The sequence below is a fragment of the Ammospiza caudacuta genome, chromosome 6 (genome assembly GCF_027887145.1).
Source record: "Ammospiza caudacuta isolate bAmmCau1 chromosome 6, bAmmCau1.pri, whole genome shotgun sequence".
NCBI classification, from domain to species: domain Eukaryota; kingdom Metazoa; phylum Chordata; class Aves; order Passeriformes; family Passerellidae; genus Ammospiza; species Ammospiza caudacuta.
Genome location: NC_080598.1, coordinates 55,242,346 through 55,258,059, shown reverse-complemented (window position 1 = coordinate 55,258,059; position 15,714 = coordinate 55,242,346). Strand labels below are relative to the sequence as shown.

Below are 15,714 nucleotides of genomic sequence, written 5' to 3'. Positions count from 1 at the left end.
ATTGTGAATCACAGAATGGTTTGGGTGGGAAGGGATCTTAAAGATCATCTAGTTCCAACCCCCCTGCCAGAGCAGGGACACCTCTCACTTGACCAGATTGCTGAAGGCCTCATCCAGCCTGGCCTTGAACACTTCCAGGGATGGGGCATCCACAGTTTCTCTGGGCAACCTCTTCCTGTGCCTCACCACCCTCACAGTCAAGAACTTCTATAGCTCTGCAACAAAAATCAAGGTTTTGTGTAGACAAGGAGCTCTTTCTTCTCTGCCTACCACTAAACTGCTACTTCTGAAGTTCACTTTAACCAGGCAAATAAATGCACGTTGAAAATCTCCCAAAATGCAATGTGAACCTGCTAGAAAGAGCCATTCAAACTAGAACATGGGATGCAGAGGTAGTGAAGATGCAGCCATATAACTGTGACTATTTAAAAAACAAACAAACAAAAAGAAATCCAAACCAACACACTACTTTTACATGAAACAAGCCCTAAACAACTAAGTTTCTGGAAGTAATTATTTGGAAAAAAAACAAACAATAAACTCCTATATATGCACTCAACTATACATATAATCTCATAAAGATGACAAGTTACATATAATTAAAAAATAAGTGATACTAAAAAACATCACAAAAAGCCAACAGAAAAACCCCAAAAAAACAAAGAAAGTGCCCAAGTCTATCCAAGTTTTATATTTACAAGACAACAGTGCAGCAGCAGCCAACCTACCTGAGGGGGAAACTGCCACCTGCTGGACCCCATCCTCAAACTTCTGCCAGCGCAGGCCGGCCGCAGGAAGGGCACTGCAGTACAGGCTGCCCCGGTAGTCCAGGCACCAAATGTATTTTTCTGAGACAACCAGGCTCAGGATGCCATAGCCAGGGCCAGAGTATCCCATCCAGCTCTCTGCAAACTAAAAACTGTAGAGTCAGAACAGTGTCAGGTGTCTTCCAAGAGCATAAGAAAATGAGTATATAAGAAGAGCAGCTTCCATGTTTGGATTTTAAAACATGGGAGTATTAAAGTACTTTAATCAGTGAAAAAATTTGCCTTGTGTAAAATAAAACTACATCTGTCACATCTCTCTAAGGCTGTATGTGCACAGTGAGACTGCTTGAACAGATTTAGAAAAAAAGTAAACCCCTCCACCCTGTCATCCAGCTCCAAAGAAGGAACACATAGAAATGTAAAGTCTGCCTGTAGTTCAGGAAATTATTCATTGTCTAGGAAGTGACGAGCAAAGGGAACAAAGCTGAAGGGCAGAGACAGCTGAATATCCAGCTCTGGTACTCTCTGTATTGTAGAGGAGCCACGTCTTGCACAAATCTGGTTTACAGCCTGCTCTCTTAAATTTTGATTGCTTGCATGAGGTGAACTCAAGAACTGCATACATCACCAGGGGAGGTTTCTGAACATGACAGAGTGTAAGAATACCATAACCTGAAACAAAAATCTTCTGCACTTTGGGCTGCAGTTTTTAGTAGATAGGACACCAACAACTTATAACTCAACCTTTATGAATTACTATTTGGTTGATCTCAATACAAGGTTGTTACAGATCTAAAAGAAACAGTTCCCCCACCCTACAAAAACTGCATTTCCTTCTTAAGACTTCTGCTAAAAGTCACAGTGATTCTTTTGCAGATTTTACAATTAACTTTAGTACTTCTTTTCTATAGTATCTATGAGGATTACCCACAAATAACTATGAAAGAAAGAGGGATAACAGAAGGAAACTGTCTACATTTTAAACAGTACTAACTACTGCTGGCTAGGGGGCAAAGACCAATCCTTATTCTGAGTATTTAGAGGTAAAATAATCCTTAAGCAGAAGCCAGCCATGTGAGATAATTAGCATTAATTCTTCATGAAGTCAGCTGAATTTGGGAACAGCATCATGCAGAATTTGGACTACTGGAGAACCAAACAAGCAGCAGCCTTGGAGTGTGACTGAGTTTTACTGTTCACTCTAATGGATGGGTTTCTAACAGCATTTTTGTTGAGCTGGGAATAATACAGCCAGAACAGCTTCTTTGCATTGCAAGCACACATCACCCATTTTGAAGTCAGATATATCACATTTTTTAGGAGTTATAACACATACTGTTGTATTTTACTTGTGTATTGAATCAAGTTTAAAAAATTGCTCTTCTAGAGATATAAAGGACAGTAATTGCAGGAATGTTTCTATTTGCTTCTTTTTAAGGTTAAAGGTACTTTAATTAAACCAAAAAGAAATACCTGATCAGATTTTAACAGCACCATTTCATCTAGGCTTATCTTTGCTGCATCCTGTGCACCAGGCACAGCACCAACTTCAGGCATGCTGGTCTCTGAAGATGAATATGGTAATCCATGTCCATAAATATCCTCTTCATCACTTGAGGCAGATTTTTCAGTCCTACTTTCATGAGTGTCTGCTACCCTTTCAGCAGTGCTAGTACTACATTTAGCTTTGATTGCACTTTCAAAATTCCACCCAGAAATGGAACAGTTATCTGAATGAACATTGTCAGAGATGTCACACTGGAGTGCAGAAGGGTCTGACAGAGCACTGTGGATTAGAGAGAGAGGCTGTTGGTCTTCCTCACCAGTTTCATCACTTTCCTTTGGTGTCAGAGATGTCTGGACACCAAGTACACTGCCACATTCCAAAAACATCTGGTCTGTAAGGTCTGCATCTTCAGAAGATTTTTCAGTATCCCGCAGCTTCATTTTATCCAAGTCTTCATCTATTTTGCACAATGTAGGAAAACCCTGCTCCTCCTCCTCCTCCTCCTGGCTCAGCTTTCCAGGACAGCATTCACTGCTTGCAGAAACCACAGCACCATTACATTCACCACCAACACTGCTTGTCAAGTCTTCTGTGAGCATCAGAGGAGATGCAGATGTCAAAGGATCTATAACAGCTGAAGTACCCATGCCACTGTCACTGTTTGGAAGTTTCTGTAAATCAGCCACATCTCCATTTTCTTCATTAATTAGTGCATTTGCTAACTCAGGAGACTGCAGGACACTGAAAGTTTCTGAACCATTATCTTCTTGCAAGATTGTATGGGACTCCATGCTGAACATGCTTTCCTGATCTGGAGATCCAGTACTCAAATGATCAATGCTGCCACTCATTATGCTGGAAGTCATGGAAAAGGAGTCTGCATTCAAGGAATGTGGACTGTCACCAGAAAGCTGACGCTCATAAATGGGTGTGCCTTCCAGAGAGCTGTGGTTTCTCCTTGTCCCACTTTCTGTTATCACACACACACACATGAAAAAGAAGGAGAAAAGTAGTATTAATAAAATCTATTAAATCCCAGTGCCAAGCAAAAAATTAAAATATTTTCAGAACTGGAGGAAGAACAAAGCTAAATCTAAATTTTAACCATACTGATTTTTTTTCAACTTTAACATTAAATGATACATATAAAGCCAAAAAAAGTCTTAATACAGTAAACAATTAAAATAACTGAATACTTACACTACTTCATGAAATAAAGAGGATGGCTAAGAAAGACACTGCCAAATATTCTGAATAGGATGAACACACATTACACAATTCCAACAAAAAACTGGACACAGAGTAGACTGTGTGGTCCCATTAACAAATACATTAGAACTCAAAGCATGCTTACATAAAGCAAAACAAAAGAAATAAACACCAAACAGATCGAAAAAGACTTCATCAATTTATCACTTTTAAAGGAGATTTTCATCTTAAACAGAAATGGCCCACCACAACCCCTCAGCCATTTCAGAAGCACAGCACCACAGTACACAGGAAGCCTGCTCAACACAGACTCTTCCATGAAATGGGCTCTCACAACGAGCAGTGTCAGGCAAAGTTCTGCTCCACCTACCCCGTTTCTTCTTTTTTTTCTTTTTCACCTTAATTGGCTTTACAATCAGTTCTTGGTCAAAATCTTCAGAGCTGATGGTGCTGAAGCGTTGTGAGGAAAGCTGACCTTCCCTCTGAGCTTCTGGAAGTTGCTCTGCACACAGCAGAAAGCTCGAGCCGCTGTCCACGGAGTTCAGAGAGCTGCTCCTGCTCCGGGATTCACTCACCACAGAGCAGCCCCTTCTCCTGCCTTCACTGCTCAAGTCTCCCACTCTTTCAAAGCTTTTCTCTGATAGTGTTGGAGTTTCCAGATCATCTTTCACTGAAGAAGTGGTGCCATTTTTATCACCGGTCACTGAAGGAGAAGTAACCATTTTTCTTTCTGTTTCCACTGAAGGGCTGGATGATACAGATGAAACTACTGATGAGGGGGTCAGCAATTTAGGACTTGTATCTGTTAAAGGATTTGACAATTTTGAATTCACATCTGAAATTGTCCAAGAGAAAAATAAAAGTATAAATACTAGTTCAAGTAAAAATACTAGCATCATGTGAGTATGGGCATAATTTCAGAGAGTATTGAATGAAAAGAATATTTATGAAAAAAAATTTCTAAGCTAACAACATTTAAAAATAAATACCTGTGCACAAACACACTATAAACTCCCTGCAAATTAATCTGTGAGAAAGCACCTCCCCCAAGCCCTGTATCAAACTTCTATTAGCAAAATTCTGAATTTATGTTTCTGTAAAAAGAACAGTACAGGTCTGCAGCTTGGAAGACCCAATTCTATCACACACTGAAGTGCCATCCTATATCTTTAACCTCTTCATTCAAACATTCAGTGGCTTGAAAAAAAATCGAGGAAAATTACCAGATAAATCACTGCAGTGATTAGCAGAAAATACACTTCTAAAGGCTCCTTTCTAACTATACTTGAAAGCTCAAAATAAAATAATAAACAGTCTCTAGAAGTTTGTGAGTAAAGACCTGCCTAAATGACTAAAGCTATTGCCAATATGCAGTGACAAGAAAGTTAAGTTCTCCAGCATTGAAAGAGACTCCATAGCACATTTATTAGTATTTTGCTAAAACAAAGCTAAGATGGAGTATTTAAATGCATTAGTAGTCCCTTTTAAAGAGTTCTAGTAACATAAATGTTTAACTCAGATGGCAACAAGTATGAAACAGCCAAATTATTTTGGGAATTTTAGTGAGCATTCTTTGGATTTATTTGCCAATTCTTTCTTTCTTTTTCATTGCTGGGAATGCTGAGATTTCCCCTGGAATGTGGTTGGTGACAGCTGGCACAGAATCAACATATTCAGCTGTTGAGACTGATCTAAACCATGATCAGGAATCCAGACTGCTTCAGCATCATGGTTCAGAATGAGCTCCTAAATGCACAGATTAGAGATGCCTCGTTAGGTTAATGCTGATCCACTCTCCAAAAAGGCAAGCATATTTCATTTCTTAATGCCCCCATTCTCATTGCAGCCAAAAAAGAAGCTCAGATAAGCAGATAAACCAGATCTCTAAATATAACCTATCAGAACAGATGAGTAACTCTACAGGACCTGCCAGGTTTTTGTAACAATCTGAAGGGATTTGCCTGAGGTTTGATGTGTTTCAGTTTTGTTGGTTTTGGGTTTTTGTTATTAAAAATGTACAATAGGCACCATGTTCCATGAGGTTCCACACTAATTTATACATACTAAACTTACTGATTTCTACATAGTAAGCTTACTAATTATACAAACCTATTGATGACACTCCTTCAGGTCTATTTGAAATTCTTATAATGTCTCTATCTCCCTTTAAGAGAAAAATCTCATTGTTGGTACAGGACACAGACACAATATCACCATACCCTTCCAAGCCACCAATCAAAGCCTGTAAAGAGTCAGCAGAGAAAGAATAATTGGCATTAGATTAAGAGAGTGTTTGCACAACATGGTACTCTTAACAAAAGCATTCTCTGGATTTTAATCAACATAAATAATAGAGGCTAAAGATTTTTATCTTATCGAAAAAAAGAAAACAGAAAAAAGAAACAGAAAAGAACTCTAATCATGATGCAGCTCCATTTTTATACTATTTTAAATTCCACAGATCCATTCTTTGTCCAACTAAAGGCAACTAAATATAACAACCTAAGCAATATACAATTTGGTGGCAGAAGAGTGCCACAGTATGAATATTTAATATCATTTAGACAAAAATATACTAGCTTGTATCCACATTCATATGCGTTTTTAAGACAATAAAATAGCTAACACTACACTGTATAGCAAATAAAAGGTAATATATCTTTTTTTCAGACACCAGCAGTGGTAGAAGAGAAGAATAAATAGTTCCAGGCACATTTTATAGGCCTAAAATATCTTTTTGCACTAATTCCTAGACTGTAGGTTTCTATATGTTTCACTAAGCATCAGAATTAATTATGATGTTAAAACCTTAACTGAAAGCTTTACATATATGCAATTTTCATAAACAACATACTGAGCTATTTAGTGAGTATATCATTGCAATGACAACTTGAGAAGGGACACAATAAATATTCTTTTTTTTTTGTTTTAAATAGGGATTTAAATCAGAGCCATAGAATGTATAAGCAAAACAGATTCTCATGGCATAACATGAACAAAAACATGGAAGAAACAAAATATGCAACCACAAGATTTATCTACCTGGTTTACAGTGTCCAGTAAATAGATGCTGTATTCATTCCAGGTCAGCACCCATCCTTCTTGGAAAAAGCATGAGACAAGCCCGAGGTGTTTCTCTGGAGAGCTGTAACTTCCTCTGTCAGGTGGTTCTAAACGAGGATACAGTTCAAAAGTTTTTATTCCTCCAGCAAATACATCTTTCAATATGAATGTGGCCTGAACAGTCCCATGAACATCAGACTTCCACAGACGAAGCCCAGGTCTGGCAGCAAATAGTGTCAAGTCACTCTGTTTACACAGGCCAGGTATAAAACATGCTCCAAATTTGCCAGTGCTAAAATGCAAAAGAATTTATTTTAAAAGCTATATACTCAATTTTGAAACAATTTAAAAACTAAAGGCACAAATTCACAAATTATCAAAAGTCTTTGATTAAAATATCCAGTCAAACATCTGAAGTACAAATTTAGTTACAGTAAGACAAGAGCAGTAATTCCAAATAACAAGTCTCCCCTCAGCTTTGGAGGTTAGACACTACATCAACAAAGCAAGTTAAATGACTCCTCCTAATAAGCTTCATAGCCTTAATGCCACTCTGTCCATCTCAAAAAGATCCTACTATGCACTCTTCCCTCCACCAGAATTTACAAAAAACAAGCAAAACACTACAAACTAATGCTGAGGAACTGGCAGCCTTTGCTTGCAAGAAGCACAGAACAGACCCCAGCTGTTAGACCCTTCATTTCACAGAAACACCATTGCTATCATCCAAGAAAACCCTTCCATATGAAATGGACCTTGGTATTCCTCCTACTATTCACAGCCCTGAAAGATACATCATAAACCATCTTTCAAGGGTAAATTTCCTCTCCTTAAGAGAAACAGTCAGTCAGTCATGCTGTTCCATGACCGGGTTCCCTCTTCCTTACTTGAGAGGGATTACATAAGAGGAGATGTCAAAGCCACAAAAGAGGTTCCTAGTCTTCAACTCAAATTTAAGTGCTTACTATACATTCTCCCTGTTAACTCACTTCAGTGTATAAGAAAAACAGGGATGATGACTTGGTTTTTGCATTAAATATTACATCACCCATTAGACAGATTAGATTACAATTGCTGCAAGTCACAGCAAACAAAGAGAGATTGCAGAGGAAGTTTGGCAGTGTTTTCAGTTTAAAAAATGAGAAAACATCTGAAATATTTTTGCCTAACAGTGCCTTGAGAATATGATCGTGACATACTTGCAACCACATACTTTCTAAATAGGTATAATTGTCATTGATGTTTGATCCCACACAGCTATGGTAACTAGCTTTTTATGAGCAGACTGCTGTGTTGTATTAATTTTACTGCCTAGATGACTCTGTCTGTAATTCACTTCCAAGAATTAATAGATAAGCCTGCATCAGGATTTTATGAGGGTTACTTTTTTCTGGGCTGTGTTCCAACTTGGTTGACGGATTTCTCTTCTGTGTAAAAAAGCAGAGTCCGCTGTAAAGTAGAGACAAGCAGCACCTTCTGGTTGTAATCCAACTGCACAATCGAAGAGGGCTCTTCCAATACAAGGCTGGAGTTGCAAATACCCTGTCAAAGACAAACACACAATTCACAAGAGTCAAACCTTCCTAAAAATGCAAGGTGGTAACTAACAAAAAGCTTTTGAACAAGAAAACAAACAAAATGCTTTCCAACTGTCGTTGCATGAAACTCACTTAATGAATATAGACTTAATTTATGTAGGCAAGAGGAGAGTTAGATTGTGTGTGACACACAAATGTAGTTTCTCTTGGAATGCTAGCTAATACATTGCTCTTGAAATCAACAGAAATTTTGGGAACTTTAGGACACATTTTCTTCCTTCTTCCCCACTGCCAGCTCATGCCTTGCTGAGACAATCATTACTTTTGGTGGTTTCTGTCAAACCAAATTGAGGGAAAGTCACAGATAAATCAGGACAGATGTTGTTTAAACTTTTCTCCCATTTAAAAATTCAAGTTAGCATTAATTTTGTTGACATTTCAGGTCTGTATTAACTAACACGATGTGAGAAAAATTCCATTTACTGGTAACATGCCACTCAGCCAGCAGCACCCAAATGTTACTTTCATTGTACACTTCAGACTAAGATGCTGAACAATTCTGGGAGAAATACTTCACCAACAGAGCCACATCAGTCAAAAATACCCCTTCCAAACAAAAGAGAAAGTACTGACTGAAAGCTGAAAAAAGATTTGATAGTTATTTCATGAAAAATGAGAAGGATCACTACTTCTTTTAAAATGCATTACTTTTTTAAAATGATAAGACAGTTCTGAAAGATATCCAATGGTTGCCTTGCTGGGTGTGCACACACTGGGCCAAGTGTACACATACCAATAAAGCCATCCAACTAAAGACATAACACTGAGCAATTAAGTAACTGCTGAATATTTAAACACACAAGAATCCTTTCAGAAACTGCAAATGTGAATTAAGATCCCTATAACAAATGCTTACCTGGTCTAGGTCTAGTGCAGAGTAGACAATCTTTCCTTTGTCATCTCCAGAGAATAATTTCATTCCATTGGGACTCCAAGCTAAAGCTGTAATGCTACTTTTGTGGATGCCAGCAACATCAAATCTTCGAAGCTGTGAAACAATAACAAAGCAGTAGAAGAATGAGCTGAAGAGAAAATGGATGCACAAAACCTATTCAGTGACTCCTGACTAGTTTAACTGGAGATCAAGTACAAAAGTGCAGGTTCTTCTAAAGTTTATTTAGCACAGAAAACCCCCCTCCACCAAAGAGATCAGCCAAACATGAGAAATCTCTCAGAAACATATTTGATTAAATACAGCTTTTGTAATGCAAAGCATGCTTTAATATTATTGTTTTATAAGCTTAACATATGAAGCCTAAAACTTATTCACAGCTTTTTCATCAGGCAAGACTGGCTGGGTGTAACTCTTACATAGGATCACAGTAACACTGTACTAGAACTGGCCATACTAGAGCTCACAGAGATTTAAGCAAATGAAAATATTTACCTGTTTGTTCCTTCCAGGTAATGAAGACACAAGCTGGAAAACTGCAACCCGGCCTGAGGCTGTGCCAACAGCAACCAGATCATCAAAACAACTCAACAGCTTTACAAAAGTTATAGATTCACACCTCCCCTGTTGAAACAAACCATACAAAGAACTCAAAGTTAATGAGACACCAACAGAGAGCTCAATTCAGAGCAATCAGCTTCATTGGAAGAGACAACAGTAAAAGTTAAAGTGTTTACCTCAAAATTATATTTTTTCATCTGGTTTATGTGTCTGCAGTAGAGATAAAGCATTCCAATGCTGCTCCCCACAGCAATGTAGTCTCCATTGGTATCAAGTGCTGTCAGGTAAACCACGATGGAGCGAAAGCCTTTCTGGATCTTTGTAGGAATGGCATTGAGGAGATAATACAAGGGACAAAATTCCTTAAATATAACTGGTGAAGCCACAGATGCCATAGCAAGGATTTGCATCAGCAATTTTAAGGCTGAAATAAATACTTCTACATGACCACATAAGGAAATCTGAAAGACAAAAGCAAAAGACATGTCATTGACTTGTGTGGAGAGAGTAAAAGGGTAACAGCCACAATCTAGGAAAAAAAAGAAGAAAAAAATCTCATATTTTGCTTTGCATAAGAAAAAGCAAGTTAAACTCTTGAAGTGAATGTAACCTGTTTTTAGAAAAAACTTTTTTTTTAACCAAAATGTGTATTCCTTAAGTTCAGCTAACATATAAGGGTGTATGGTAACCACTAAATATGGGATAACCACTTTTCCTTGCATCTGTAAATTTGTCAAAGCTGAGTTGGAATGCAGTGTTTCTTTTCATCTGCCTAGTGAAAAAGCCATAAGGACTCTGACACTGAACAATCCATGCGATGTATTTCTTCATCTTTCTGCAGCCTCTACCCTCAATCCAACCAGTGCCCAAGAGCCTGGGCTATTACAGGGTTGCAAGATCAAAACAACAGAGCAGCATTTGTGCTCCACTCCTTAATGCCCCTCAGCCCAAGAAAAAACACAGCTGAGAAGCACTTCAGCTAGAGCAACATCTGCTATACATTCAAACAGCAACCAAAAAATGAGAATAATGTGGGAAGAAAGGGGTGAGTAAAAACTTAAAAACTCCTATTTTGACAGACACAGGAAAATATCCATGTAGCAACTGAATTTAGAAAGATAAGGAGCAAACAGGAAAAAAGTACCATATGTCCAGGTTTCCTTTTATGGATAAGAAAATAATTTCATGCTTGTGAGCAGTACTGTAAATATACTTAGGGAAGAATATCTATGAATAACAAAAACAAAGAGTCTGTTTGCCTTCTCCAAGAAAAACAAGATAGTCAGAGCTCATCACAGCAACAGCATACTGGCACCTTCAGAAAAAGCTGATCAGGAGGAACGACAAAATATTCAAAAAAATTAATTAAACCAAGCAATTTTTCTCAGCACTACAGCCTTGACAAGAACATTTTGCAGCAGTAGCTGCTGCTTCTCCTCATGGGTGACTTTGAAACATGGAAAAGAAAAGAAGCCTTCACTCCTCGAGTTTTATTTTGCTATGAACAAGTACAGTTAACAGAATGGTAGAGAGTCTTGCAGTTTTCCAACACAAGAATTTTGAGGAAAGTTTTTGATGGTTGTTTAAGATCTTAACACTGAAGATTTTTTTTAGCTTCAGCAGTTAGAACTTCCTTAGAGAAATAAAAAAGGAGATCTGCCAACTGAAGTTAGAAATGCTTCCAAATGCTCACAATTATTCTGTGAACTACTCCAACTGCAATTTGTGATATATCCTATTGTGCCTTGTTTTTAATTCTCTAAGGATGGAAAATGTTTTTTGTTTGGCAGCTTATAAGCAATACATTGCTTGCAGTGTGTACCAACTAAACTAGACCAAAAAAAAAAAAAAAAAAAAAAAAAAAGCTGTTCTAGTTTAATATCTCCATTACTGTGAAAGACTCTGGTGCCTCAGCTTTCCAACAATCTCAGTTACTGTGCAAGAGCATTCAGCACATACAATTTGGGCCCTAAAACACTTGCTGTCAATATAAAATTGCACTAAGGCCACAGGGACTGTTTGCAGGACATTGCCCATGCATGTCATACACAAGACCACAAGAATAAAAACTGGGTTTTGGGATTATATTTTATCTGCTACAAAAACTGCCCATAGCTACACTAGCATTAACTGTTAGAAGTTCCTAATTGTGGTAAATTTTACTGCTTGCTAGAGTTTAGAAATTAATTCCACTCTGCTCCAATGTTTACAACCTGTCATGATGTATTTCATGAAATATCAAGACCAGCTGATACACATATCCAAACTATTTCTGAATGAAGAGTTCCTTTCAGAGATGTTTACAAAGTTATCTGTTAACTTCAGCACATCATGACACTTCCACAATATTTTCACAAACCATTGATTTCCTATCCTGTATTTTAAGTCTCCTACCCTTTCCTTCATCATTTTCTGCTATCTACAGTCAACTAAATATAAAAAGAATCCACTGTTAAAGTGTCATTTGCTGCTCTAAATGTGCTGTTTTGCCACTTTAGTAATTTTACTAGTCAATGGTCTTTCTTTTCCCTAATAAAATAAAAAATAAAATCCAGTTTTTTCCTGAGTCTCACATTTTCTAATCTTCCTCTGTCTAACCTCAGCTTCTACCCCTACCCAGCCACTGTCTCATGAATTCCACATATTTTATTTTGGGTTTTAAGTCCTCTTTGTGACTCTTGCAATTTACATCTCTCAGCATCCAAAGCTGCTCCTGTAGCTGGAACCATCTCACACTCCTCAGTAACCAGAGGACTTTCCAAGCCCTCAGAATTCACCCTCTTTCTTATTTCCACCACTTATTCTTCCAGCTCAACTAAACCATTAAAAACAGAGTAACTGATTACCAGCTATGGAAATGTGGAAATTTTTATTATCTGGAAAAAGACTTTTCCTCATTTCTCCACAATAACCCTTCCTGTTATCTGATGTATATTTTGGAAATTTACATTTAATTTTAAAAAAGAGAAAAAAAAGAAAGCTTGACTGGGGTTTTTCTTACTACACACAAAAAAAAAAAAAAGGAGGAATTACTTCTTGTCACATACTAAGTTAAATTTGAAAACTCTGCTGTTAGGTAAGGGCTAAAAGAAGATTCATAAAATTTATATACCATCTCTAATAGCAAAGTAGTCAACAAAAAAAATTAATATTTTGTTCTCTATAATCCATTTACCCTGTACAATCGAAAAAAAGGAAAAATTTATCAATGAACTATAATTTCTTGACATTGCACACAAATTAGTTTCATCTTGAGCTGTTTACAGACTAACAAAACACTTCTACTAATTGTGTAAAAACTTAAAAGTGAAAACTCAAAACTTTTAATAAAAGTACTATAATATTAGGGAATTTTATCTACACTAACCAAATGTATAAGGGACTAAAACATCTCCCATATGGCCTATACATTCAAAACATCTGCACAAATGCCACAATTCTCTGCTTTTGAGCCTAAAGTCTTTAATATCCCTCTAACAACAGCTGTGTATCACATGTAGTCTGTAACAGCTTTAGGATTAATTGTTATCTGTTTTTCCTACCTCATTAATCAAAGGCAAACAGCAGATCTAATCTATTTTCTCAGGCAGATTTTGGAAGTGGATGCATGTGTTCAGTCTGTGTCAGCCACAGTTATTCTGAAGTACACAACAGCCATACAGGGCAAAGCAGCTGGTGCTAAGCAGCTGCCCTGCAGAGATAGAGTGGAGAAAAACACCACACCAAAAACAATCACCAGAGTCCTTCTTTCTCAACTTTCAGACTTCACAGTTTCTTCAATACTGCATTCAAGGTCATGCTTTGAAAAACAGCTTTTTAAAATTTTTTTTTCCCCTGGTCTTAGGAATAAGGCTCAATGCTACCTAACAGAGACATCTAAAGTGAGAGATAATCCTGTGCTTCAGCAGACAGCAGTGCCCAAAGGTTCAGTGCCAGGATATGCCACAGACTGACTGCAGGAAACTAAAGCTGTCACTGCATCTCTCTGAGCCCAAGGGTCCTGTTTGTACTAGAGGGACAACAGCCCCATAAAAAAAAAATCTTTGACATGAAAACTTAAATGTAAGTTCTTCAGAGCACAGACAAACTCCCATATGACCGCAGCTAAACACAAGAGTCTCTGTTCTCAGCTAGATCCTGCCTACTAAAGAGAAAAGCAGTTTTCTTTTCTAATACTTCTCCCACACGCAGCCCCAGAGCAGGCTACCCCTCTGTCACATCTCCAGAGCTTTTCACAGCACAGTGCTGCAGAGCAGAGCACACAAACACACACCCTGCCAAAGGACCTCTGCTTCACGTGCCCTGCACACAGGTCATGGTTACCTGATTAACTCACACTTGGCTTTACACAATTCATTACATGTTGCATTTTCACCTTGTGAGAAACTCACTCTCTGAAATTTTAAAAGTTTAATAAGGGATAAAAGGGACAATATCCAGCACTGGAGTGTTTGGGAATATGCCAAAAACACACAATTAGCTTAACACAGTGTTCTTACATACTGTTACATTACAGGGGATAAATAAATACTCATAAGAGTTTACACATATTCAAACATTCCTGTGAGTTTAGGAACTCTTTTGCTTGGCTTTAACCTTTAACTTGTCTGCATGCCATCTTGTAGATTAAATCAATATATTTTATTTCTTCTTGAGGCTCCATTCTGTTGTTTTGACACTTTCCAATAACTAGAGAGTCAGAAGCAACCTTCTTCTCTTGCTGTCCTGGTTCTTGTCACTGTTATCTTATCATTCAGGTAAGATGGTCCACAAATGTGAGAAACCACCTAGCTATTTCACACCATTATCTGAGCTAGTTACACAAAAAAAAGCATTTTAACATTACATAGTTTTTATTTTAATATTATGCTAAGACCTAAGATATATATTGATCACACTATTATTTATATAAGCTATAGGGTACATACATAAATTGACAGGTTATATTATATCAAAAAAGCAGTTAAAAGGAATTATCAATTGTACTATATCAAAATCTTTGCGATCAATAACTTGCAAAAGCAAATATATAAATGCAAAAGCCAATAACTACATTTGTCATTTATAACATGGCTCAAACTAGGTTTGTTTTTCTTCGTCTGTGACATAATAAAAAATAAATAACAAAACAAAGAATCTAGATGAATGATGCGGAAAGGGTAGAAAAGGGGAACCTACAATCACTGCACATCCTTATAGAGATGGGAAAATTCAGCTGATGGTCTTGTGACACCCTATGAAACCTTCACAGAATTCTGGAATGGTTTGGATTAGAAGGGACCCTAAACACCATCCAGCTCCAAGCCTCCTGCCATGGGCAGGGACACCTTCCACCAGCCCAGGCTGCCCTGAGCTCCCTCCAAGCTCGCCATGAACACTTCCAAGGATGGAGCACCCACAGCTTCTCTGGGCAACCCGCTTCAGCGCCTCGCTACTGTCACAGTGAAGAATTTATTCCTAGTACCTAACATAAACCTGCTCTTCTTTCACTGTGAAGCCATTCCCGCTTGTCTTAACCCCCCCCCCCCTCAACTTAAACATATTTTATTGAAACACACACATATGTCTCAAACCTCTCCTTCCCACCAGGTGCCTTCCCGCACCTGTGTGGCTGCAGCCTCTGCCAGAGGGGGACAGAGCCCGTGGCTCCCGGCCGGACACCCATGGGGCTGCCTCGCCTCCCCACCGGCTTTACCTCGGCTTATGCCGGATTTACCGCCCAGACACAGAGCCCCGGCAAGGGGAGGGCGACGCAGCCGCCCCGGGTAACGCAGCCGCCCCGGGTAACGCAGCCGCCCCGGGTAACGCAGCCGCCGGAGCCCGCCCCGAGTCTCCTCACCGAGCGCTGCCCGGGAGCGCCGCCCGCAACAGGCGCCCGCAGGCGGCAGGCCCCGCTGGCGGCGCTCGGGGAGGGGAGCGGGACCGGGCCGGCCCTGAGGGGTCCCCCCAACTCCGCGGGGACGCGGCTGCACTCACCGCTCCGGGGCGCGGGCTGCGGCTCAGGGAGGGCGGCAGGGAGCGGCGGCGCCGGGCCCCGAGGCGGCGGAGCGGCGGCGGCCCCGGTGCCTGCGCCGCTCGGGGGCCGGGCTGGGCGGGGCCGGACGTGAGGAAACTTCC

The 15,714-nt window shown here is 39.1% G+C and overlaps 1 protein-coding gene across 2 annotated transcripts in view; it reads right to left on the bottom strand.

The window, feature by feature from the left end:
• Positions 1–15,635, bottom strand: part of TECPR2 (tectonin beta-propeller repeat containing 2) — a 42,655-nt gene extending 27,020 nt beyond the window's left edge. Inside the window, exons 1-10 of one of the 2 annotated variants that reach the window (XM_058806453.1) lie at positions 15,574–15,635; positions 9,774–10,058; positions 9,532–9,660; positions 9,001–9,132; positions 7,931–8,088; positions 6,526–6,838; positions 5,593–5,725; positions 3,854–4,318; positions 2,241–3,244; positions 729–912 (exon numbers count right to left, since the gene is read on the bottom strand). In XM_058806453.1, coding sequence (XP_058662436.1) covers positions 729–912; positions 2,241–3,244; positions 3,854–4,318; positions 5,593–5,725; positions 6,526–6,838; positions 7,931–8,088; positions 9,001–9,132; positions 9,532–9,660; positions 9,774–10,007 — 2,752 coding nt within the window. In that variant the 5' untranslated portion in view covers positions 10,008–10,058; positions 15,574–15,635. The remainder of the gene's footprint in view (positions 1–728; positions 913–2,240; positions 3,245–3,853; positions 4,319–5,592; positions 5,726–6,525; positions 6,839–7,930; positions 8,089–9,000; positions 9,133–9,531; positions 9,661–9,773; positions 10,059–15,573) is intronic. The other variant, XM_058806454.1, reaches the window with a different exon arrangement.
• Between the last annotated feature and the right edge of the window lie 79 nt (positions 15,636–15,714).